The 27,915-nt window shown below is 40.6% G+C and overlaps 1 protein-coding gene across 1 annotated transcript in view; it reads right to left on the bottom strand.

Annotated features, from left to right (window-relative positions):
- DNAH8 (dynein axonemal heavy chain 8) overlaps positions 1-27,915 on the bottom strand; it is a 563,218-nt gene that overhangs the window by 426,206 nt on the left and 109,097 nt on the right. Inside the window, exons 11-14 of the mRNA XM_067565373.1 lie at positions 26,874-27,020; positions 20,491-20,688; positions 5,889-5,965; positions 5,424-5,523 (exon numbers count right to left, since the gene is read on the bottom strand). Coding sequence (XP_067421474.1) covers positions 5,424-5,523; positions 5,889-5,965; positions 20,491-20,688; positions 26,874-27,020 — 522 coding nt within the window. The remainder of the gene's footprint in view (positions 1-5,423; positions 5,524-5,888; positions 5,966-20,490; positions 20,689-26,873; positions 27,021-27,915) is intronic.

The following is a 27,915-nucleotide window of genomic DNA, read 5'->3' as shown; positions in this document are numbered from 1 at the left end:
CTGATTTTAGGTAATTGCTTTCTGATCCTTGAACCCATGCCTGACATTAATCCCAAATTCAGGCCACCAAGGCCCCAGCCCTGACAAATAAGTTTTTCAGGATGGCAGGATACTATCGCTGGTTTGTACTAGGGATATCTTTTCATCTATTGCAGGCTCTCTCATCAATCTGCTCAATGACAGCAGCCTGAGAAAGATCCACTGGACAGAGCCTGTGAGAAGGCCTTTCAGACACTAACAGTTCACCCCTGTGGGGAGCCTGTTTTCTTTCTAGAGCCCAGACTTCACCAAGGAATTCCTCCTACAAATTGATGCCACTGAAGTTGAGTTGGGGGCTGTCTCATCCCAAGTGCTCAATGGCAAGGAACATCCTGTTCTTTACTGAGCCACAAACAGTTCTCAAAGAGAGCTAAGCAGTGAAATGGGTCAGGGAGGGACTCCAATATAACCTTCTCAGCAGTGAATTCATCCTTATCACTGTCCACACCCCTGTACGATGGCTGCAGGACTATATTAACATTCATTAGATATCTTTTAGTTCATGCCAGCAGCATCTACATGGGACAATTATAGTGTTACACATTAGAGCATTCTGCAGTTCACACCCCAGTGAACTGGTCTGTGGTACCATGTACACAAGCCTTTAATCTAATTTTCAAATCATTGACTCTCAATGTGATTTTGGCTTATAAATGCCTAAATCCCTTTTGAAAGTGAGAGTTAGGATACTAAATCAGTTAGGCATTGCAAAGCTGAACACAGCACACTTACATATCTTTTAAAATCTGGGCATCAATCTAGAATTCTGGGATGTTTTAGACTTATCTGGGCCTCTTCTGGAGAACCATCTCTGGGAGAATATTCAGGTGAGGCATTTTCACTATGTTGGGAATCAAAGGAAAAATCTGACACCCCTGACTGTAGAAGTGGAGTAATAGGAAAAAGGTTATCTTAAGATTTACCCTAATTTGCAGAAAGTACTAGGGAAGAGAGTAGTACTGACAGATGCATCATGTTTCACCTTGGTACCAAATGCAAACTCCCTGAGAATAAAGGGGATTCAGTCTCATTGTAAACCCCCATCTCCCGGTACCATGTTCCAAACCAGTGCCATAGTTGGAAATGTTAGTTTCTGTTAGTAAATATTAATCCTTTTAGTCCTTTTCTCTCTGTATATTTGATTCATTTATATATCTACTATTCTTTAGAATCTTTCTGATATTAACAGAGTGTATGTTGAATTCTAAGACCCAGAACATTGGTCCTTGACTGATAAATAACTCTATTCAGGAATTCTGTGTGTTAGATTGTATCTAATAATCTGTCATGTCTTCATGTCTATAGAACTCTAGATAGTCTTGGAAACTGTCCCCTTAACAGATAGATGATGGAAGATGGATAGATAGATCATTCTTCCCATATATAAACCTGGGAAATTGATAAAGGATGATGGTTACAGCAGATGTTTCATAGTAGGGAATCAACAAGGAAGAATTATTATGGGGAAGAAAGACCCCACTGAAAGATATTGTCTTGAAGAATTGCTAGTCCTCTCAGCTGTAAATAATTATGCCTTCAAACATAAATCAGGTAAACTGAGTATGTATAGAAATGACATCACAACATACGTTTCTTTTGGCAAAAAGGTTTCTTTGTTTAAAAACCCAATATAATGACAACAGTGTTGGAACTAAGTTGGGGAATGAAATTGCATGTCTCTCCAGTTGTAGTGAAGAAGAGACACAGAGCCAGCTCTTTATCCCGTCAAAAAGTGGTAATTTATCTATTTTTTCTGTATTACATACAGCACTGTACTAATTGCTGATCTTTGATTAAATAATCCCAACTGAGCCTGTTATTCGATAATCTTGACTTGTCATTAACTCAGACATACTCCAAGAGAGTACTGGTAGAAATCATGCACAGATCAAATGAGCACTGATATAAAAAATCTCAAAGGCCCTCTCTACACACCACTCCTCATCTTTCTGCAAGTAGGGAGTATTGGGCATGCAGTCCATGCTCTCTTTTATGTCACAGCAGAGAAGGAGGGAGGCCATGCTCCCTGCATGGCTGCATTACAGTTAAGTAAAACCTCACTCTATATGATTGAAGATCTTCTGCATTAACCAGAAGATCTTCAATGATCTGAAACTCAAAAGAGAATTCTACAAAGTGGAAACTAGGTCAAATTACAAACAATGAATATAAACAAATAACACAAGTAAATAGGGACAAAATTAAAAAGACCAACATACAATAAGATTAAATTAACTAGACACACAAAGGATAACAAGAAAACATTCTACAAATACATTAGAAGCAAAAGGAAGACCAAGGACAGGGTAGGTCCATTATTCAAAGGAGGAGGAAAAATAATAACAGAAAATGTGGAAGTGGGAGAAGTGCTAAATTACTTTTGTTTCGGTTTTCACCAAAAAGTTTAGTAGCAACTGGACATCTAACTTAATGAATGCCTGTGAGGATGAGGTAGAATCAGAGGCTAAAATAGGAAAAGAACAACTTAAAAATGACTTAGACAAGTTAGAGGTCTTCAAGTTACAGGGCCTGATGATATGCATCCTAGAATAATCAAGGAGCTCACTGAGGAGATATCTGAGCCATTAGCAATTATCTTTGAAAAGTCATGGAAGACGGGAGAGATTCCAGAGGACTGGAAAAGGACAAATATTGTGCCAATGTTTAAAAAGGGAAATAAGGATAACCTGGGGAATTATAAACCAGTAAGCTTAACTTCAGTGCAGGAAAGGTAAGGGAGCAAATAATCAAGCAATCAGTCTGCAAACACCTAGAAGATAATAAGGAGATAAGTAACAGTCAGCATGGATTTCGCAAGAACGAATTATATCAAACCAACCTAATCACTTTCTTTGACAGGGTAACAGGCCTTGTGGATGGGGGGAGTGGTTGTTGTGGTATATATTAACTTCAGTCTCACATGACTTTCTCAGAAACAAACTGGGGAAATACAACCTAGATGGAGATATTATAAGATGAATGCATAACTGGTTGGAAAACTGTTACCAGAGAGTCATTATCAATGGTTCACAGTCAAGCTGGAAAGGCCCATCAAGTGGAGTCCAGCAGGGATCAGTTTTGGGTCTGGTCCTATTCAATGTCTTCATCAATTATTTAGATGATGGCAGAGAGAGTACACTGTGGTGAGGTAGGCCTGTCTGGTCCCATGAGTCTGTGCTCCCTTCGGCTACGCCGGTGGTGTGGTTGGGTGGGAGCGGGGGAGCCCAGTCCCGCCCTCTACCCCGGGCCCTGATCCAGGGAGGAGTAGCCTCAAACAGCTTAGTCCATGGGCTACTATCTTCCCTGGGTCGCTTGTCCGCGGTCCCCCTGCTTTTGGTCCTCCTTCAGGCTTTTGGGACCAGCGTCCCCTGGCCTTGCCCTGACAGGCTTCTCCTAACTTCCCGTGGCTGGGTGCTGTCGCAACACCCACACTAGCTCCAAGCCTTGTAGCAGCTTTGCTCCGCTCCGCTCCTCCACTAGCTTCAAGTCTTGTAGCAGCTCTGCTCCGCTCCTCCACTCAACTTCAGCTGCCCCTGTCTGCCTGAAACAGAGGCTTTTACCTGCTGTGGCAAGCTTCTTAATTGGCTCTAGGTGACCCAATTAACCTGGAGTAATCCTGGCTGTGTTACCCAGGAAACAGGGATTTGGTAAACCTGGGGCTGATATATATGCCTTCCAGCACCCTCGTATAGCCGTCAGGGCTGGCCCCGTCACAACACTTACAAAGTTTGTGGATGATACTGAGCTGGGTGGGGTTGTAAGTGCTTTAGAGGACAGGATTAAAATTCAAAATGAACTAGACACTTGGAGAAATGCTGTGAAGTAAGTAGGATGAAATTCAATAAGGACAAATGCAAAGTACTCCATTTAGGAAGGAAAACCAATTGCACACATACAAAATGGGAAATGACTGCCTAGGAAAGAATACTGCAGAAACGGATCTGGGTGTGATAGTGGATCACAAGTTAAATATGAGTCAACAGTGTAACATTGTTGCAAAAAAAGCAAACATCATTCTGGCATGTATTGGCAGGAGTGTTGTAAGCAAGACACAAGGAGTAATTCTTCTGCTCTACTCTGCGCTGATTAGGCCTCAACTGAAATATTGTGTCCAGTTCAGGAAAGATGTGCACAAATTGAAGAACATCCAGAGAAGAGCAACAAAAATGATTAAAAGTCTAGAAAACATGACCTATGAGGAAAGATTGAAAAAACTGGGTTTGTTTAATCTGGAGAAGAGAAGACTGATGGGAACATGATAACAGTTTTCAAGTATATAAGAGGCTGTTACAAGGAGGAGGGAGAAAAATTGTTCTCTTTAACCTCTGAGGATAAGACAAGAGTCGATAGGCTCAAATTGCAGCAAGGGCAGTTTAGGTTGGCCATCAGGAAAAACTTTCTAACTCTCAGGGTAGTTAAGCACTGAATAAATTGCATAGGGGAGTTGTGAAATCTCCGTCACTGGAGATTTTTAAGAGCAGATTGGACAGACACCTATCACAGATGGTCTAGATAAGGCTTGGTTCTGAGTTAAGTGCAGCGGACTGGACTAGAAGACTTCTTGAGATCCCTTCCAGTCCTATGATTCTATAAACATATTCCATTTTTTCTAGGCTTGGACAAACTAAAGATGGATTTGCCACCCAATTCTCTACTTGGGAGCTCTTTTTGATCCATAAATAGTTTGCCTTAAAACAATTAAAGAGCTAACCAATGACACTAATTAAATAGTTCTAACCAGTCTGTGTACTGGATAATAGTTTACTCAGTTAGACACCTACAGATATCTATATCATTGACAAAACTGTAGTCAACCATATTCCTGCAATTAATAATCTATAAATAACCATAAGAAAGGTAAGAAGTTTAAGGATCAGGTAAACATAAAAGTCTTTCCACAAGCTCTGAAATTTGTTATTATTAGACATCTATAGCCTGATTCTCATTTGCACTACTATAAAAGAGTAAAAAGTGGCCTTGTATAAACAATAATTAGATTTATAAACATCATGTTATAACTAGGAAAAAATCTTTGGCATCAAATGTGGTCTTCTGTTTCAATACTGATGTGTAAAATCAAGATATGGTTGTTGCTAAATGATTATATATTTTCATTTTGCCTGCCAAAGTAATAATAGTATAATGTTTAAAGTTGGTTTTAAATTGTAGCATTTTCATGAGGGACCATTTCTTGATATGTGCCTAGAAAGGAAAAGTGTGCCCATGTTTAGACAGGTTTTTTTCTTGAGTAGAATTAGGAAAAAGTATAATAAATCAAGGCTAATATAATAGGCTAAAAAGTAAAGTATCGGAGTATTTTTAATTGTTGGAGATTTTATTCTTACATACTATTTCAAATTTCTAAGTACAAAAAAATGAATTACCTTTTTAGTAGCTTCAAGTTCTGCTACATAATGTTGAAGAATAAGTCCAACAGTATGTGCTATTTCCTGCTGAAGACATAGCATATTCAGCTTCTGAAACCTATATTAGATTATAATCAAAAACAAGACATTAGAGTGCGTTCCTGTAAATGATGTTTCTAAAGATCTACTAATCTTGGCTGGAACTTTGCAATATATAATGTTTATATGAGACATATATAAAAACTAGAATATGGCAAACATTTTTTTGCCTGAAGGATAAGTCCTAGCAAACCTTTTCTGAGATTATCATTAAATTAAGAAACAGAGGAATGTTTAAAATATACTGGAAAGCCATTACTCATCCATGGGCTTTCAAAGTTTGCACGGTCCATAAGGACACAACTACATTTTTCTAGACTAGGTGCTTTGTTTTTAAATTAACAGTATGACTTAAATATATTTTGTAAGCATAATTGCCATTACCTTTGAAGTAGCTGAAGTGAATGTTGTGAAGATAAAATTCTCCCAAAACAAGTATTCATAAATGTCTGTATCTGCACCTAAGACAAATATGAGTATTTCCAGCTATATTACATTTTATGGACCTGATTTAATCATTAATAATTTACATATCTATCTATTAATTTACTATAGTTTTCTTACATGCTTAATAAAAGTATTTTAGAATAAATATACCTTCTTAATGTAACAAAAAAAAAGGCACAGGAAGACCACTATAACAATCTAGAAAGAGAAAACAGGGAAGATCATGACAAGAAATCATCGCTGCTTTTATGTAGTTTCAAATCTTGAGTATATATTTTATATGTTGAATGTTCAACATAGAAATAATTTCCTCTGAATATTTTCTCTGAGTATTTTTGATAGCAAAAATTGTAACAACAGTTCCTCCAAAGGTGAGTTATAAAAAAAATAGATCCCACCTCCTGAGACCATGCTCCTAATGTCAAACTAGAAGTGCAACATAGGGTCTTCTGGACCCCCAAGCTCAGATCCTGAAGACTGCTAAGGATATGTCTTCACTGACGGCAGTAAATTCGCCACCATCAGATCAATCTATCTGGATTGATTGATTGAGCGGGTCTTCACTGCTGCTCAATTTGGAAGTCAATTCAATTAAACCACCTCCTCAAAAGGCATAGCGCTGCACCGACAGATAAGCTGTTCCCGTCGGCGCAATGTAGTGGAGACAGTGCACAGAAGAGGATTTAGGAAGCCGACGCTGAATTTTCCCGTAAGTATAGACCAGGCAGCAAAAGCAGACAAAACCCATACCTCCAGACTGAGCCCCTTTATTAAGCCCCTTATTACAGTATCTATAAGTCTTACCTACACCAAAACTCTGGTAACTCTATTATATATCCTGGGGAGGGTATCCAACCTGCCCTGATCTAAAAGTGATAGCACCTTATCAGAGAAGGTAATTCTCCTAGCTATAATTCTAAAGGCATTAAACCCTCCTAATAAGAGTCAGGAGCAAGACCACTTGCTGACAGAGTAAAGCAAAATGGCAAAAGTTATAGGGCTACACTGAATTTTGTAAACAAATACATATATATGACTAGTATCAACTAAAATTACTTTATAAAGTGCTAGAAAATATTAGCTACATATCTGAACAAAAAAGTACTTCCACTCATTTTAGCTTGATGAATTTTATTTTTGCAATAATTCAAAGAATCAAAGGACAACTGTTCAAAAACACAATTTTAATTAGTCACCTTATTAAAGAACTGAAGACACCGCAGTAAGTTGAAGTTAGGAAGTCGATGGAGATACGCAAGCTACTCTAAGTAGCTTGTGTATCTCCTGTTGACTGCCACTGACTTTCGCGGCAAGTGTAGTATAGTCTTAATATCAGGAAGTTATGCTTAACATTCACCCTAAATTTTCCCTTTCTTATTTTCTTTCCTTTCCTCCTACATATATACCCTTTTACTGGCCTATAACTCCCCATTGAATGTATGTAACCTTAAATGTATGTAGTCTATTATTATATCAGACATCCTCCACCCTTAGTTATCACTTAGCCAAAGTATACATTTTTTTAGCACTTGAGACAGAGGGCTACCACATCCTGTCCTTCTATAAGACGTCTTAGGGTATGCAACCCAAACTGCATTGCAATTTTTTGTTGTCTTACTTAACTATAAATCCATGACTAATTTGCAATTCATTCTCATCCCTAAATCTCTTTAAACAAATCTTTTCAGAGTTCGCTCTCCCATTGAATATGTTCGTTTCACATTATTTATCTCCCAAGGCATTAGAGTTCATTTTTACAAGCTAAATTTCATTGTCTTATTTTCTTTTCATATTTCTGAACTTTCTAGACTCGTCTGTATTATTTAGCCATCTTCCCAGGTATTTTTAAATTTAGTATCTGTGAGTGCTGTTAAGATGAAATGTAACAACTCTTTCATATCATTCATGGAGACACAGATGTTGATGGTACCTTCCTAAACATCTTTGCCTAACTTGATATTTTGTCTTTTATTATAACCCTTTATTTGTAGTTTTTCAGCCACTTGTCAGAGCTTACAACAATGTATTCAAGACAACTTGGATTAGTTTTGACAGTCTATTTAAAACTTTACTAGCATCATCTACAAGCACAATTTCTTATACTATTTAGCGAACTAGATTCTCAGCAAGAAACAAAAAGGATATCCTCTCTCCTGTCAACTTCTGAGAGGTGAAACTGGCTACCTATAGAACATAGACTTAGGTGTTCATAGTGCTGAGACTGAACAAGTTGAAAAATGGTTACTTGCCTGTTCTTCTTTGAGATGTATTGCACATGTCTATTCCACTTAAGTGTGTGCGTGCTCAGTGCACGCAAGTCAGAGAGTTTTCACTAGTAGTACCTGTTGGGAAGATCATGTGGCCTGCATCTCCTCATGCCTCCACGGTAAGAGGTAGAGCCACCCCAACCTCCTTCAATTTCATTCACACAGGAATCATGATGGTACTAGATGTCAAAGCAGAAGGGAAGGAGGGTGGGTCATAGATTACGCATGTACTACATATCTCAAAGAACAACAGTACAGTAAGTACCAGATTTTTCTTTGAGAGATTGCACATGTCTATTCTATTTAGGTATAGTAGTACTTCTTGGTGGGGCGTGGAGTCTACTTAAAAGGATATTGCAGCACACTTTGTCCAAAGTCTGAATCAGTTCTAGAAGTAGTGGTGATGGCATAATGTCTGACAAAGGTATGTACCAAAGACCAAGTTGCTGCTTTACAGACATCAGATATAGGTATATTTCTTAAGAAAGCCACTGAAGGAACTTGGGCTCTCATGAAATGAGCTGAAAGCTTAAATGGAAATAAAGTGTTAGCTACCTCCTAACCAAAAGTTATGCAAGCAATTTTCAGTTAGAAAGTGTTTGAATGGATATTGCCTGTCCCTTAATTCTCTCTGCAAAAGATACAAATAGCTGAGATAAGATTCTAAACAACTTCATCCCATCTATGTAAAAAGAGACGGCCTGTCTGACGTTCAGTGTGTGAAGACTCTCCTCATGCCTATTCATGTGTCATTTAGGAAAAAAGTTAGGCAGAAGTATAGTCTGATTAAGGTGGAAATCAGAGACCACCTGAGTTAGAAGTTTTGAATGTGGTCTCATAAAGACCCTTTCTTTATAAAATATTCCACTAAATGAATCTTGATGGAACTCATAGAAAGGACAGATGTTTTCAATTCCAACAGGTAATCCAATAATGTGGAAAGAGAAGACTAGATAGGAGAAAGATGGTACTGGTTACATCAAAGATTATATTCTCCATTTCTGAAGGTAACTGTGTTTTGTAGTTTTCAATAGCAGAAAGGAATCTACAATTTGTAATTCTGAAAAATAGGCAGCCTCTAGTCCTGAGAACCACTAAAGAACCATGCTTAAAGTTGAAGAAATTTCAGACTGGGGTGAAGAATACAGTATGACCTACATCCTGAGAGAACAATCAAGGTTTGATTGGGAGCCACCATGGAGGCCAAAAGGTGAGTTTGATGCAGTGACGAAATCAACTTGTCTTGGCCATGTTGGTGAAATCAAAATGACCTTGCCTTGGTCCTGTCTGATCTTGATATGGACGTTTAAGAGAATGGAGTTGGAGGATATGCATAAAAAAGACCTTTTGTACATATACTGAGGAAAGTGTCTCCCAGAGACTGCGGATTGAGTCCTCCCTCTGGAACAAAATCTCCTGCACTTTGTGTTGGCTGCCATGGCAAAAAGGTTGACCTCTGGAAATCCCCAAACTAGGAGTACTTTGTTGAGGACCCAAAAGTCCAATTCCCCCTTCGTAATTTAGAGAGAAATGTCTGCTGAGGTTGTCCACCATCGTGTTTTCTATACCCAAGTGGTAAGTAGCTGAGATGACTACCTGATTGGGTATGAACCAGTTCCAAACCTTTATTTGCTTTGGTGCAGAGTGAAGGAGAATGTGCTCTACCCTCACAACTGATATAATACATGAAAGCTATATTGTCTGTCATGATCTCGATGAATTTGTTTTTGAGTAAGAGAAGAAAATGAAGTCAAGCATTCTGATCATTCTTAACTCCAACAGACTGATGTTGTGGAGGGAAAAGAAGAAGGGGTCTCTGTTTCTTCTGAGAATTGATTTATAGAAATGGCTGCAAAAGCCTGAGATGGAAAATGTCTTTCTATCAGTTATTTAATCTTAGAATGTTCAGAAGTAATAAAATAGTTATGGAGCCTATGTGCCAGCAGGGATGGAATGCAGAGAAAGACCTTGCAACTTAGATAGGGAAAGTTTAAAAGACTGAGCAAAAATTCCTAGATAAGCAGTATTTTTAGTATGTATTGCCATGGAAACTGTGACGTAAAAAGACTTGTTTGTGTAAAAGCTTTTTGAATTGAATGTTAAGAGTTGCCTCTAGCATATAGGGACCACCTTCTTTACGTAAAGAATAAAATTTGACTTTGCTGATCTGCTGTCTAGTTAATTGGACTATCCGCTGGGCAACGGACATGTAAGTAAGGACCCCTGAATTTGGGTTCTTCCACAAATTTGGCACCCCAGATGGGACCTGCCTGGCGTGCAACCTCCTCGTCCCGGCTCCATTGAACTACCCAGCCGGCACCAGGTGAATTCACCTATTGGCGTTACTTCTGGGGAGCTGAGACGGTGGGGAGGCAATAAGGTAAGGTCCCTTGTTTATTTTATTAGCAAAGTCTACTGTTATAATTCCAATCTGTAATTCCCTGTGTGGGTCAGAGTTGGTGAGCAATTTTATAATTCCAATCTGTAATTCCCTGTGTGGGTGAGAGTTGGTGAGCAACTTCTGATCAGAAACCTCAGTTATGGGTGAGGGCAATTTTCTCCCACCCCTGGGAGTCCTTTGGACTATATGGTTAAAAATTTTAAGTCTATTCCAGGTTCTAAGGGTTTGTCTGTAAAGCGCTTAATTTTGTTATGTAAAATTATATGGCCAGGTTGTTTTTCTGGAGATTCTAGTAAACAATGGCCACAGGAAGGTACCTTTGACTTAGACAAACTGCAGTATTTGAAGGGGTTAATAGAAGATCCACACCCCAAGCAAATGGAATATTGGTATCTGTGGGATAATGTAGCTTTTAAACGCCGTACGGAAAATCAGCTAGCTAGCTATAAATCAATTGTGAAGAATTTAGAAAGGAAATTGGCAACTGTTGTGCCGTAATCTGCACCGCCGATTTCTAACACCGGTGAATTTATTTCAAAAATCTATCCTTCTCTTACTAATCCTCTGCCATACAATAAAAAGGGTTTACAAGCAGGGAAAGCAGAGGAGGAGGATTGGCCACCACCTCCTTGCTGTGTGTTTGAGGGAGAGGGAGAGTTTAAGACCCGAGAGGAATCCTCATCTCCCCCCACTGCACCCCCTTGTATTACTCCCAGACTGTCAGATAAGCCTGTCAGTAAGGGAACTAGAGCTCAGGTTCGTCACAGAGTTGATGAAGAGCCTTCCTTTTCCTTTTCCCCTAATTTTCCTATTACCACTGTTCAGGCTCCATTAAGAACTTACCCTGTCCCTATTGGAGAAGGAAGCATTCAACAATCTTTTGTTCATATTCCTTTTACTCCACAAGATCTGCTCTTATGGCAGCAGAGTACTCCGTATATACGTGATGACCCAGAAACAGCGTATAAAAAGTTTAAAATTATTTTTTCTACTTATAATCCATCTTGGGCAGATGTTACTCAGTTGTTAGACGCTCTTTTGACAGAGGAGGAAAAATTGAAAATTATTCAGGAAACTACTAAGCAGGAGGGGGGGCAGGTTACCCACCCATGGCCCATGGAAGATCCCTCATGGGATTATAATAATGATGCAGGGAGAAATAATTTAATTAATCATCATTTAGACTTATTGGAAGCAATTAGGAGAGCAGCAAAAACCGGAGTTAATTGGACTAAGGTAGAATCATGTACACAGGGTCCTGATGAACATCCAGGAGACTTTTTTGAGCGATTGAAGAAAGCCCTCAGACAGCATGGGGGATTAAATCCTGATTTACAGGAAAATCACCCTATGGTTACAGGTTTTTTTGTGAGGCAATCAGTTGGGGATATTAGATCTTATTTTTATCGTAATGCTCCAGGTTGGCAAGGGAAATAATTGTCTGAGGTTATTTCCATTGCCACATATGTGTTTCATGGGAGGGAAAAGAAAAAGCAGAGAGAAACTGAAAAAGCTACTGCCACTTTAATTGCACTTTCTCGGTATCCTAATAGGGGAGGGCTCCCTCAAGAACGCCGCCTGCAAGGCATAAGGCAGACTGGCCGGAGACAGCCTAATGTAATTTATCAGAGGCAAGGGAGAGAGAATGCGGATGCTTGTGATTATTGTGGGGAACTTGGTCATTGGAAACGTGACTGTCCTGTAAGATATAGGGGGCTTCCACCACGTTTAAATCAACGACCCCAAAGTGAAAATGTTCTGACCATTCAAAGGGAGGATGATTTAGCATATATAGACTAGGATGAGGAGGGAGACTTCACTCTGCTAGCTTCGCTTGCTGTTGTTTCATTTCATTTAGATTCTTCTGATCCACAATTAAAAATTCAGGTAGGGGAACAACTTTATTGTTGTTTAATTGATTCTGGTGCGAGTCAAGCTTACTTAAAAATTCTGAGGTCCCTCTGGACCCTAAGCATTCTGTTCCGGTAGTGGGGGGTGTCAGGAAAAATACACCGTGTTTCCCAGACTAAACCTACACTTGTTCGTATAGGACCTCTTACAGAACAACATGCTTTTTGATTTCTCCAGATTGCCCTCATCACTTGTTTGGGAGAGACTTGTTATGTAAATTGAATGTCACTATGATTTTTACACCAGAGGGAATTTCTCTGTCTTTTCCTAGTTCACTGGTTCCTTTATTTCAGGCTTTAATTACTGAAGCTGTAGTTAAACCGTCTTTCCTCACCCTGAATTAAGTGAAGTACCTGAAGGGTTATGGGCTCATACTTCTACTGAAGTGGGGTTATTAAAATCTGCAGACCCAGTTAAAATTACTGTCTATCCTGGTCCACCGCCTTCGGTGCCTCAGTATCCTTTATCTCAGGAAGCAATAGAAGGAATTCGCCCAGTGATTCAAGAGTTTTTAAAGCAGGGTATTTTAATACCTTGTCTATCTCCTTGTAATACTCCTATACTGCCTGTTAAGAAACCTAAACCAGGTCCAGACAGAAAACCTGTGTATAGATTTGATGAGACAGGAACGCATAGAGCGGGGTATGCGGTATGTATGCCACATGGAGTTTGGGAAGCTCATTCTTTACCTAATGTATTTTCTGCTCAATTGGCTGAATTGATTGCTCTTACACATGCTTGCTGTTTAAGTGTAAATTGTTCTGTTAATATTTATACTGATTTTCGCTATGCATTTGGAGTTTGTCATGCTTCAGGACAAATTTGGAAGCAAAGGGGTTTTCTTACTTCTTCAGGACAGCCCATAGCACATGCTCAGGCTGTGAATAATTTGCTTGTTTCTATTATATTACCTTCTTACATTGCTGTTATTTTTTGTAAAGCTCATACTTCTGCTTTGGATGAAGTCTCCCATGGAAATGCATTTGCAGATCGAGCTGCAAAGGCTGCAGCCAGGTACACCTTTTCCCCTCTGGGTATACAGGCAGTCTGTGCCTCCTGGGCAGCTCAATTTTCTGTCTCCCTTTTGGAGATTTATGATTTAGTTCCATCTTCAGAGTTGGACAATTGGAAGACTCTTGGGGCAACTTTTTCTGATAATATATGGTGGTCACCTGATGGCCACCCAATGGCTCCTAAGACTCTTTTGCCTAAACTTGCCCGCTTTGCCCACCAAAGTGGCCATGCGTGCAAAGGGGGGGATAGCTGATCAGGTTCTGCGATTTTGGTGTGCTCCAGGTATTCATCAAGTGGCTAAACAAGTATCTCAAGGTTGTGTCATCTGTCAAAAGTATAACGTGGGACGTCACCAGCCACAACAGCTGGGGGCACCAGAATGGGTCTATGGCCCATTCCAGTATTTGCAGATAGATTATATGGATTTGCCTGCTTGTAAGGGTTTTAAACATGTGCTGATAATAGTATGTGTGTTTTCAAAATGGATTGAAGCTTTTCCGACCAGAAAGGCTGACACGGCGGCTGTTGTAAAAATATTAGTGAAAGATGTAATTCCAAGGTTTGGCTGCCCTCTAGTGGTAGAATCTGATAGAAGACGTCATTTTGCTAATCAAGTGATGCAATCTTTAATGAAAGCATTGGGAATAATTCAGAAATTACATACTCCATATAGACCTCAGGCATCAGGCATAGTTGAAAGATCTAATGCAAAACTGAAGAATCAACTATCTAAAGTTATGGATGATACCGGATTATGTTGGGTGGATGTGTTACCATTAGCTTTAATGCATCTAAGAACTATGCCAATAAGAAAGACAAATTTATCTTCCTATGAAGTTCTTTCTGGGAAACCATTTCAGCTGGGGGGAAGCCTGACACCTGCACACGCCAGTCTCATGGGTGGAGATGAGAAGTTGGTTGCATATGTTATAAAATTACAAAAGACGCTTACTGCTATTTTTAAGTTTTCCAGAGATGCTCAGAAAATTCCTTTAGACGTGGCTGTGCATGACATCCAGCCGGGAGATTGGGTATTGCTAAAGAAGTTTTCACGCAAGAATTGCTTAGAATCAAGGTGGGACAGTCCTTACCAGGTGCTGTTAACTAGGTACACTGCTGCAAAGCTACAGGGAAAGGAAGCCTGGTACCACTGCACCCATCTAAAGAAAGTAAAATCACCTGATGCTAATCCTTAAAAGGAGCAGATTTCCAAATGCAACGAGGGAGCTCCGCTGGACCGAGGTCCCAGAAGCAGACGTGGAAGGGTGAAGAACCACGGGCAATCCCCTTGTGGTTGCTCTGAAGCAGACGTGGAAGGGTGAAGAACCACGAGCAATCCCCTTGTGGTTGCTCTGAAGTAGACGGTCGACGGAGTCAAGAGGGCACCAGGAAAGAAATACTAATGAACTTTATTATGTTTATAATATTTTTAATCACTTTGTTGATTATTTTATGGTGTGTTTGTTATATTAAGGGGATAAATTGTTTTAGAATTAGTGTAGAAGATGGATTTGTTATTCTTGATGATGTTTTTAACTAATTTAAACATGGGCAATACAGATTTTAAAGCCAATTCATTTTATATGTTGAAAAAGAATTTAACTGCATCTTGGGAGGTCAAAGATTGTTGGGCGTGCTCCTTTATGGCAACCCATCATCGGGAAGGAATACCCCTAATACCTATTCCTGTGCCAGTTAATGAATGGGAAAGTTTGGCCTGGACTAATCCCATGGCAACAGTAATAGGGAAAGAACACCGGTTGGGAATGAGGGTTGATCCCAGAGACTTAATTTTCCCGGGAAGGAAACCAGCAGCACCAATATGTGTGCAATGGACACAACCTGTACCGGTAACAGAATCAGACAAACCCTGGTTAAACGTTACCTCTGAAGTAAGGAATGTAGGGAAATATTCAAAATGCAAATACATTGTCCATCTACCTATGGTGGAAGGGGAAAAAAATCAGTAAAACTTTGATACAGAAAAGAGGATCAAATATCACTCAATTGAATGAGAAGAGAGTTTATGATTGTATGCTAGATGCCACCCGAGAAATTAGGTGTAACAAGACCCACAAATGGTGGATGAAGCTAGAGAATATGAATTTATATAAAAATGACTGGTTTAGAGAAGAGGTTTGGAAAATTCAAAAGGTTACTACCATCAATCAATATGTAAATAATACCTGCTTTGAATGGGATAACATCATGCTACATGTGCTATACCAAGCTCATTCCAACAGTTGCAGAGGAGTTACTCCAATAGAAGAAGCTATATGGTGGGCATGTGGAAATTGGGCGGGAAAAACTTTACCACCAAGGTGGAGGAGAAGATGTACCCTAGTATATCTCTGGCCTGGAGGTGTGCATCCAGTTCCTGTATATGAGGTTGTGTATAATCACCAACCTAACAGAAGTTTTAGGCCCACCCTGGATGCTCACCATTATAATCCATTAACTGAACACTCTTCAGCATTCTGGAGAGGTTGGAGAATATTTTTGCCCTGGCAAGGAGTGGGTGATTTGGAGTATGCACTAAGAAATTTTTCAGCAGAATTTGAGATATTTGCCAATGTAACTGGAGATGCTATTTTAAAATTACAGGCTGAAATTGAATCATTGGCACAAACTAATTAATGAGCTTGCATTGATCAAGAGGGTCTTGAGCAGTGTAAGGCGCACAGTGTAAGGTGCACAGTTCTGGGATGCAAGACTAGGGCTGGGGAAAATTTGCGTGACTCCCTGTATACAGCTCCTGAATGGCTTTGAGAGCCTTCATATAACTTTGCTGGGTGTACTTCTGCGTACTGATAGCTGAGTGAACAGAGCCTGGACAGGTTTACGGTTCACCTGCATAGCAGTGCAAGATACAGTCTGGGAAGGAGAGTTAAAGGGGGCACAGTGGTTCCACAGTCCAGATTGTACCCCGCGTGATGTCACAAACATGTAAAGCTTGAAGTGAAGTTTTCGCCAAGAGCTGACCCTCTTTTATAATAGCACTGAACTCTTTGGGATTTTCCTTTGGCAAATGGTCAGTAAAAGCATTAAATGTCTCATAATTCAGGTAGTCATATTTTGACATCGGGTGATTAGCTTTCCTGAACTGTAATGTTGCTGACAAGTAGCTCTTACAAACAAAAAGGTCTGAAGGTTTCTAGTCTTCATAAGGGATGGCTTTTGTGGTATGTTGCCCATCCCTTTCATTGACTGGGTCCACAACACAGGAATTTGACGCTGGGTGAGAGAATCAAAACTGTGAATTCCTTGCCGGGATGTAGTATTTTTTATTCAACCTGCTTATATATATATGTGTGTGGGGAGGGAGTGTTGCTGGGGTTTACCAGATGGACTAAGCTAGCTCAAAGAGGGATTCATTAATTGGCAATCGCACCTGTGCTGAGGAACAGGTGTGCAATATATCCAGGAGCTTGTGATTGGAATCCCAGACTTCTTCACTGTTCTTCCAAGATGTTCCTTTAAAAGGGCAGATCTTGCACTTGCTGCGAATATGAGAGTCCCTCAAACAATGAATGCACTGAGTGTGCCTGTCACTAATGGGGTTTGCTTCTCAACAAGAGAGGAACTTTTAAAGCCCATGGGATCTGGCATCCCCAACAAGCCCCTCACTAGGGGAAAAAGAAAAAACTAAAATGTATGTGCATGTTTTAAGAAAAGAAAAAAGAAAAGAGGTTCCAACAACCATAAGGTACGAAACCTACTACTATTAAGAACTAATGATCAAAGCTAAACTACTAATAAAATAGGAAACAGGCACATGGCAAACAGACACATGCTAAACTCTGTCCCTGGCTGAAGTCGCTTGAGAAAGAACTGAGAGTGGTTTGCCGTTGCAGTCCTATATAGCCTTTGTATGGGGCATGAGGATGTGTAGGATCTCTGATCAAAGGCGCAAGGATACATGCACACTTAAAGTGGAGAATCCAGAGAGATACTACACACAGAAGAATCCAGGGTGCCCAATGGGGCCAATGTGTGTATACATATGGCATAAGAGACCAGTGGGAAGAATCCCATCATGCTCATGCTATACCTACTTCTATAGGAATGTGTAATTCAAGAGCAGGACTATCTCCAGGTGGAGGATGGAGTAAAAATCTAGATCTACTTGATCTCAATAGAGATATCATTCTGCTAACCTGCAAGGACAAATATGAATAGTTCATTGGCAAGGGTGGAGACATACTAAGTGGAGTGTTCAGTAACCCGAGCTAATATAAAACAGGGTTACTTACCAGTAACTGTTGTTCTTCGAGATGTATTGCTCATATCCATTCCAGTATAGGTGTGTGCGCACCCCGTGCACAGATCCCCGGAACTTTTTTCCCTTAGCTAGCCCCGTAGGGTCAGCTCCGGCGCCCCCTGGAGTACCGCGCTCATGCCGTGGTACATAGGGCGCTGCTGACCCTGCAGCCCCTCAGTCCCTTCTTTCTGCTGACTCCAACAGCGGGGACAGAGGGTGAGTTTGGAATGGATATGAGCAACACATCTCGAAGAACAACAGTTACTGGTAAGTAACCCTGTTTTCTATCTTCGAGTGATTGCTCATATCCATTCCAGTATAGGTGATTAAATAGCCATACCTTGGAGGTAGGTAGGAGTCAGCGTTGAGCTACACTCGCCAGTACTGCTCTGCCGAATCCTGCGTCCTCTCTCGCCTGCTCCACGATGGTGTAGTGGGACGTGAAGGTGTGGACCGACGACCAGGTCACTGCTCTGCAGATGTCCTGCAGGGGCACTCCTCCCAGGAAGGCCGCCGATGAGGCCTGGGCTCTGGTTGAGTGCGCTGTCACAGCTCCTGGAAGCGGCACCTTCGCCCGCTCGTAGCAGGTCTTGATGCAGGCGGTGATCCAGGTGGAGATGCGCTGGGTGGAGACAGGTGAACCCTTCATCCGGTCCGCTACCGCCACGAACAGCTGCGTCGACTTCCGGAATGGCCTGGTCCGCTCGATGTAGAAGGCCAGGGCTCGTCTGACATCCAGCAGGTGCCATCTCCTCTCCTCCTCCGAACCGTGTGGTTTTGGAAAAAACACGGGGAGGAAGATACTCTGGTTATAGTGGAACTGAGACACCACCTTAGGTAAGAAGGCTGGGTGGGGCCTCAGTTGGACTTTATCTTTATAGAAGACCGTGTAGGGGGGCTCTGATGTTAAAGCTCTAAGTTCAGAGACCCTCCTAGCCGATGTAATGGCCACGAGGAAGGCTACCTTCCAGGACAGGATGAGCAGCGGGCATGTAGCCATGTGCTCAAAGGGGGGTCCTGTTAACATGGCGAGGACCAGGTTTAGATCCCAGGGAGGCACCGGGTCACGGACCTGGGGATAAAGCCTCTCCACCCCTTTGAGGAACCTAACTGACATGGAGTGGGAGAACAGTGAACGCCCCTCCATCGGCTGGTGGAAGGCCGAGATAGCTGCCAGGTGCACTTTCAGGGACGCCAGTGCTAGGCCCTGGAGCTTTTGGTGGAGTAGATACTCCAGTATCGCCTGTGGGACACCCCGGGATTCCGACCAACAAGTAAAACGCTTCCACTTGGCCCGGTACACCACCTGGGTGGAAGGTTTTCTGCTGCCCAGCAGGATATGTTGGACCTGCGCCGAGCAGGCTCTCTCTCCCTCCGTCAGCCACAGAGTCTCCATGCCGTCAGGTGGAGGGAGTCCAAGTCCGGGTGCAGCAGGCGACCCTGGTTCTGTGAGAGCAGGTCGAAATGCCTCGGAAGTGGGAGCGGCGTGTCGATAGACAGGGCGAGCAGCATACTGTACCAATGCTGTCGTGGCTTTGTTTGGGGCACCTTATGAGAAAGTCCTGGTGAAGGGGAGTGCCTCCTCTTCTCCCAGTGGTAAATAGTCTTTTCAGCTTTGTGAAAGTAATCAGACAAAGCTGTAGGAGCACTTCTAGTGAGTTTCAAGTCAAAACTCAGTATCTGTGAGAGGCCAGCATTAGAAGATGGGTTGGGGGACTGCATGAACAGATACTCCCTCAAGCATGCTGCCCAGGATGTTTGCATTCTTTGTTTGCATTCTTTTAAGAACAGAATAACTAATGCTGCTTTTTTCTCTGATGTGTCCTTCATCCTGGTATAGCAGCCAGCAAGTATATGGGTTGTTTGTTGGCATTGCGATCTGACAGGAGGGGCAATGTTTAAATGTTCATGGGGACTTTTGTCTTTCAAAGCCAGGACCAAGCATCTCAGGCTTTGAAAAACAAAGATGGGGACAAAAAATGTGGAATGACACAAAACTACTAAGTGTTCTATTTACACTAACTACCATTTACCACAAAAAAAGGAGTGAAAAAGCATACACAAAGTGCACAGAGACCTTACACTCTTAGCCATAGAAGGTGAGAGGAACTGAGGGATAGTCAGGTCAGCTCCACCATTCTGCCTACCAGTGAAAACTCTCCAACTCAAGTGCATTGGGTGTGTCCATACCTAAATGGAACAGACATGTGCAATCACTTAAGAAGAACCTGTCTTTTCTGGCTAGAGATAAACCCAGAAAGAGATCTGACTCTTGCCCATCAATGGGTGTCAATAATAAAGAATGTTTACAAAACCCACATATTTATCTTTATCACAATGTTTGAAATATTTACCTATATTTAGAATGCTTCCTGAGATACGGTGGTGAATTTAATTATCACAGGTGGTAAGTGTGCACTTTTCCATGGTGCCCACTGTATAAACATTTTCCCAAAGTGAAAACATAACTCCTGTAATATTAATGAGAGCTATGTGTACACAAGATCTGGAAAACTGCAAATACTATTTCATTATTTTCCTAACAAATTCTACCATTCACCAAACAAAGCCAAATCAGTATAGCCCTTTTTCAGTCAAAACTCTCACTGAATTCCAAGGGGTTCTGAATAAGTAAAAATGATGAGATTTGGCTCTGAATAAGTTACAGAAAACAATGGTACTTACCTCTAAACCTTCAATTTTTGTCATGAAGTCTACAAAATCTACATCAAATTCTGTTTTTCGTGGGTCAAGAATATCGTATTGTTTCTTTTGAACACTTTGGTAGATATTTTTGAACTTTATTGCCATAATATCTATTCCTTCAATGGTAGACATACTAAGTGCAGAAAACGTTTGTACTATAGTAATCATCTCTGTAATCTGAAATAAAGAAATATCTTTTCATACTCAAATCACATTATGAATTCATTTAGTTCACTTGTGGTGCTTTCTGTTGCCAAAGGAATAACTACAACCTAGGCTAAATTGACTAGACTGAGACCAATGGCTAGTCTGTTCTGATTGATTATTTCACTTAGAATTCCTCATCAAAATACCCACACCAAAACATTGCTCCCTCAGCTTCTGACACTAATCCTCACCATTAGTTAACCTAGTCTCAATTGTCTCAATATTTTTCCTCTGTTTTTCTTGGTAGCTTGAGGAAGGTGTCATGCGGGCTGGCTTGAGAGGGGGGGCAGCTAGTGTATTGTGTGACATCAGCATGGCAGAATCATAATAATCCATGTGGGATAAGCCATGTCAGGTACTGTTAGGAAGGTTATGATATGCTAAGTAAGAGAATATTACTTATGTTCATGTGTAATATGTGAAGTGGAAGTTATAGATGTATTTGAGATATCTGTGTTTCAATTGTGCTGCCGGGGCAACACCCCAGATAGGATGACTGCAGAACAATGGCCAGCGTAATGGCCCATTAAGGCCTCCCCAGGTGCAAGGGGCCTAGAGAGAGAAGCCAGCATCATTAATGAGTCACCAGAACCTGCTTACGTGACTGGACCCCAGGCACACCTGAAGAGTCACCAGGATTGGCCCATGTGACTCTGGACTCCAGTTTGGGTCTTGTGACTGTCTGCAGACCGCATGGCCGGGGGAGGGGGTTTATAAGATCAAGCCACAGGATCCATCTTGGTCTATGATCCTGTCCAGCTGCAGACACACACCTACCTCTGGACCAATTCATCTTGCAACTGAACTGAAGGACTTAGACCCATTCAGGTACTGGATGTGAACCAGAGGGAACTATACAAGCCTGCAACTCCACATTTCTTCCAGAAACCTGATGTAAATGGACTTTTAATCATTTGTATATCTGTGATTTACTTTATCCCTTTAACATTTCTCTCATGATTTATTTATTTCTTTTTACAATAAACCTTTAGTTTAGATACTAAAGGATTGGCTGTCAGCGTGGTATTTTAGGTAAGATCCAAACTTATATTGATCTGGTGCTGTGGCTGACCCCTTGCGGTCAGAGGGAACCTTTTTAGCAAAGAGCAGAGAGTTTAAGTAACTGGTCTCTTTGCTAGAACTGGTGCTGATTTGGGAGCCTGGAGCTGAACTGCAGTGAAGGGGGCTGTGGGCATTCGTGGACTGGCTTCTTGATATCCAGTGTGGGGTAATCAGAAGCAGTTCGTGGCTGGTTGGGAAGCCGGGCTTCAGTGTCACCCACCAGTGCAGGGAGAATCTGTTCTCCTTTTGCAGCCTGCCCTGACCTTGGCATTATCAGTTGGCTACCCTGGGCACGGGTCGTATCACAGAAGGTTTAGTTAACTTTTACATTAATATCTGAGTGTGGTGGGGAAGGGCTCAAAAGTCGAGGCACCCCAGTTTAGGGTATATAAACTGGAACTTCCAAGCACAACAGACAGACCCCAAGCACTAGCATATGCAGTCTATGATTACTGAGGAAAAACATACCAGTGAATCTGAAAACCCCTGCACTCTGTTACAGTTTTATAATGGAATTATCCAAAGGCCCCATTTTGGATTGGGGGCCCTTTGTGTTAGGAGTTAGAGAAATATATAGGTAGACATGGTCCCAGACCAAAGAGTTAAAATCTAATTAAAGAAAAGATACAACAAATGAGTAAAAAACAAAGGTGAAGAAAGGGAAAGGGAGGAAGACAATAACAGTGATAGCAAGACGTTCCAATATGAGCTTGCTAATAAATGGGCAAATTTGATGGTTCTGAATCATTTAAGTATTTTTAATCTTTTTTAGACTATCCCCAACCTCCTCTCTACTTGTCATTCTTTGTTTTTTAAAAAATGTAAACTATCCCATAATTGACTCAGATTAGGAAATAAGGTCTTCTATTTTGTGCTATAAATTACAGTGGTTAAAAGGGAAAAAGTATCATTTTTTTTCACTGTGGGATGAATCAAAGCATATATTTGAAAAGAATTTACAAAGTAAAACATATTATTTCTTTAGCAGGAATGAAGGCTCACCACTAAAAGAACAGCAATTACATGTACTTAAAAATAGTCCACATATGAAGACACCTGTAATATTGTGCTGTTATTTTCAATTCACATTCTTTCCAACTAGTATGGCAGGACTTCCTAGAATTTACAGACACTGTCTTGGCAAAAGAGTTTTTCAAACTATGGTTGCTCCTCTTAGTAGCTTTACTAAGGGAACCAAATATTCTATTCTATTTAGATTTTGTTTGTCTTTTTACCTCATCCATCTCTGTGATTCCTGAAAGCCATCCGGTGGTGCAATAAGCAATGTGACCAGCATCTGTCACATACGGCTTTTTTTCCCTTATTCTTTTCCCCAGGGAGCAATTACATGATTTTCTCTTAATATAGTTTTAATTTTTTTATTTATTTATCATTTGTTGTGCGCTTTTATTTGGAAATACAAGGCTGAAGAAGTATGCATAAGTTCTTTAACATCCTCTTGGAAAAATATATTATCAAGCTCTTCCCCCATGTTTAACAGAGGATAGTCATTTTATTATAGTACTTCCTGATAATCAACAAGACAATAGGACTGAGGCCCAACTATCTTTGTTCAATATCTCTTTGTCTTGGATTCTATACTGTGCTCATTATTATAACATCTGAGCACCTCCACTGTATCTGATACCTCAGATTTTATCTGGTCAAGGAAAAGTTACAAAACAGTATGTCAAGAAAGCATTCAAAAGGTGGCTGGCAATGTGCTTTGAATGGTTACTGATACAGTACATGTACATCGGGATGCATCTCAAACGGAGAATTTAACTCAGATTTCAAATGGTGAAATGAAACAACCAATTCAATACCATCAATTCCATGCACACAAACCTATGAGATTTTGGCATTGGCACCTGTGATGCAGTGTACATAACCCACAATAATGCAGGTGGTTAAACTATTGATGGCTTACAAAAGGAACTAGGCAGAGACTTGCTGTGCTTTGGAGAAGATATTCAATTTTTGTGCTAGAAATGGAGTGTCCCCAGCTGTCTCTTTAGGAAAAGGATATAAAGAAGTAGCAATGAGGATTAAGAGAAGGGACAAGAACAGAAGCAGAAGCTCCTTCTCTCACTCTCCTCATTTTCTCAGGCCATAGAAGAAATATCTGGGAAGCTCCTAGGTCAAACCCAAACAGGGACATGAAAAAGAAATGAAAAACTGAGCATCTTGCTGTGAAGGAGTGTGCCACCTCTTTGAGGATCAGCCTGGAGCTCACAAGCAGAATAGCCTGGGTTCAATTAGCCCTTGCTCTGTCCTAGTGACCTAATTAAACAGGAAGAGAAAGGAAACTGAGTGGGGGGAACAGAAGTTGAATATCCTGCAGGAGGTGAAAATCTCCATTCAGGTCTGGAAAGTTAGCCTGACCAGACACAGAGACAGCGTTTTGGACTTTTCTTTTGAGAGATCCGAACCTGAGCCCTGAAGTAACTTATCACATGTGCTCCTTCCTTTGGGCTTCATTAAAGCAGTTGATGAGTTTGGTCTGATTTCTCATTGCCCTGATTGGTGCAAGTGGATTGGCTGACATCCAGTTGGGAGAAATTAAGGTGGGGCTCACCAGCAGTGTCACATCTGGCTAAAAAGGGGGAGTTTAGGGTGGTTCCTGTTGGAAACCATGATGGGGATGGTCAAACTTAATGGTCAGAGCCATGCTAATCAGGCCTAATGGTCTGAGCCAGGGGGTCGGCATCAAAATCAGGCATCCAGAGCAGAGTTGGAACAAGAGCAGAGCAAGAACAAGGGTGGAGCAGAAATAGGAACTAAGGAGCAGACTAAGGCTTGGGAACTCTGTTATCCATATCAGGCAGGAGATAGTGCCAAGCCGTGGAGTGATATTCAGCAGACTGAGCTGCTGTTCCTTCTGTGAGGCTTACATTTCTTTCTGGAGAGTCACCAGAGCAGTTCTTCGCTTGTGGATTGACTGGAGGCTAACCCAAGAGTGACTGTGCAGCACTCTACTGCTTATAAAAGATTCTTTCTGTAAGTTAAAGACTTTCTCTCCCAGCTGAAGCAAGTTAGTCTGTGTTTAGAACTTTTCTTTGTTTTGGGGCTAGGCTTCAGTTTTTACTTTCCAGTCATACTCAGATATTGTATCAGGGTAAAGAAACATTCTCCACAAAGATGCATATGTCTTAAAGTGGTAGGACACACTATTTTATTGTTTAGTTTCTATTTCCCACATCCCCCTTCCTATTTTTTGTATGTATAGCCTTGGGTTGCACATATACTGCACAATATGTGTTTATGGAAAGCAAGCAAGCATCAAAGTTACTCACTATGCTAGACTTCCCGGGGGCATCCTTTGTTCTGACTTATTTTTTAAACTGTCTTCAAGGCAGACACTAGTAATCATTTTGTATCTTGCTCATCACTAAACCCATTATCAGTGCTTTAAAACAGTTCTAACAAAAAGGCTTTGTGACCCTGTAAATGAAAAGTTCTGAAGAAGTGCTCTAGAATCATAGAGCCAATCTCTTTATTAACAAGATGTTCTAAGGCCATGTACGTCCCAATGATGTCCACCCCACTGCATAGGAGAATAGAAACTTATCCTCCTTGGTTGCAAGAGGCTTAGATCCAGTCACTACCTAGGTGTTCAACATATTAGGAGCATTTGGTCTGGAGTCTTTATTGTTTCATCAGAGGATCTCAGTTGACATTTGCAGGTAATAATGATGGTGGAATAATAGGGTCAGAAGGGACCGCAAGGGTCATCTAGTTGAACCCTCCCCCCCCCACCACCACCACAGCTGAGGAAAAGTTCACCGGCTGACCTTCTCATGCAGGCAGCCCAATCATCAAGGTTTTCCAACGCAATTGCCTTGCTTTCAAGACTCAGAATACCAACTCATCTGAGACTAAGGACCACTTGGATCCACCTGGAGTTACTTCATGAACCTGGGGCCTCAGATATGAAAGTCTCCTCTTTTGGTTTCCCATGTATTCCTGACAATTCAGCAGTGGTGTACTTCCGGCATTGCTTCCACAAAGTCTTGCTACAGCAGTGGTGTGCCTAGCCCTGGAACCTTTCTAAAAGAGTGGATGGTAATTGCAAGTGCATATATTTCCCAGGATTCCCAGACAGCCTGGGTTTCTCAGAGAATTCTTTAAATGCTTCTTTCGCGTTCTTTGTGAATGGGATCAATCTGGAAGAACTGATCCTAAAGTGATTTTGTAAATGTACTGATTAATGCAGATGACCCATGCAGCTGAGTTAGCCAGATGTTACTGAGGGCAAAAGGCTGTCATGAGTTCTCACCAAGCCATATGCATGGAGCTAATTCACCACCCTCTTTCTCCACATTCAAATCCCTCCTAAAAAATCTCTCTTATACAAAGCCCATAGGAAACGAACAACAAACAAAAACAAAACCACACAACTCTAAGACAATCCTTCCTTTGTGTTCCCAGTCTTGATTTCTCCATTTTTTTTTAACATCTTGATCCAAATCCCATAAAATTAATAGAACTCTTTCCATTCATTTTGGAAAATGTGGCTATAATATAAACTCCTTAGGACAGGTGTATCTTTATTATTTTGTCCTATACAGCACAAATAATGCTATTGAAGCTTAATAAATAAACAAATTAATCATAAAAATCATGTTTGAAGATTTAAAGTACAAGGCATGTGTGTTGTGGGTCATTTTTTCTTTTTTAAAATAACCTTTTGGTTAAAAAAGGCCGTATGTATTTTGGCAAAATACACTTACTATTTTTTATCCTCCACTCATCTAACTTAGATTCAGACTAATTGATTTCTCAACCTTTTCAAAATTGAGTTTCAGGCTGAGACTAAGCATAGAAATCCAAACACAATTTTTAACAAGTTATGAGCGAATAAAACTAGTGAATTGCAACTCAACTACAGCTTTCACTATTTGTAAAAGTTATAATAATCTGACGGTCTAAGAAGCAAAGAGAAATGCTGTATTTATCCAAAAACAATGACATTTTTAAAAAAACTTTCAAATTGAAATACAGCAATTCTTTATTCAACCTACAGAAATAGTTATTAAAGGATTGCATACTTCATTTTTATTTTAAAAATTTTTAAATGTAACTTTACTTACTTTTTCCAGTCTTTTACAAAAAGCTTCAAATTTGCCAAAAATATACATCTCTGATACTTCAAATGTCTTTTCCCCGAGAGCTTCCAAAATCTGTTTCCTTGTTTTATGAAAACATTTCTGATATTCTTTAAATAAATAAATGCAGTCCTAAAAAAGTTGAGAAACAAATATCAGATGAAAAGAAACATGCAATATTTCTTATGTACAAAATATTCTGCTGTTTCTGTTGGCTGCTCCGTATTTCAGAAAATGGTATATTTTCTAATTAGTCCACATTGTCATTTTGATATTAAAACAAAATATTACAATAAAACTTATGATCTGTTCCGTGTGTCCCACAATGACGTGTAGAAAACCCTACTTCAGTTCTTCTTACTGAGGACTTCCTATTCTCATCTCAAAAAGAAGAAAGTGGTGAGGAGAAAGTGTAACATAATGCCTAGAGTGAAACACCAAACTAATAACATTAGGTGGATGACCAATAAGGATTTCTATATCTATCTATTTTAATTATAAAGTAAGAATAATTTACTCAAAACCATCACTGCAGAGAGCTAATCCTTACAAAATCCCATATCACCGTTGCCCTTGAACGTCCCAGATCCTTCAGATTATTTTCTTACTCTTGCTAGATGTTTCTTGTCTTACGTCTGATCCAGCAAAGATTTAGCATGCTTTGCCTTCACACTGAATAGTTCTACTGATTTATCCTTCCCTCTTGCTGAAGTATTAAGTATTATTCAAGGTCCCTAAAATTAAGCACGTGTGTAAATCTTTGCAGGATCAGGGCCTTGGATCATAGACCTTTCAGAGTGGAGACTTTTACCAGGTGTTTGTACAGCACCTAAAATAAGAGGGCCCTAAGGATGGCTGGAGGCCCTAAGAGCACTACTGTCATAATAATAATAATTAGCAATAATACTTTAACAAGAGGGGTGCAGGACAAGAAGTGGTATGGGAAACAAGAAAGATGAAAAAAAATTGACACACAATGGCTGTATCAAGAAGCTAAAGCAGAAAGCATAGTATTAGCACTGTGTGG

Source organism: Emydura macquarii, unplaced genomic scaffold (assembly GCF_026122565.2).
Source record: "Emydura macquarii macquarii isolate MOO-44397 ecotype Brisbane River unplaced genomic scaffold, CSIRO-AGI_Emac_v2 contig_2676, whole genome shotgun sequence".
Taxonomy (NCBI): Eukaryota; Metazoa; Chordata; order Testudines; family Chelidae; genus Emydura; species Emydura macquarii.
This window is presented reverse-complemented; position numbering and strand designations above follow the sequence as displayed.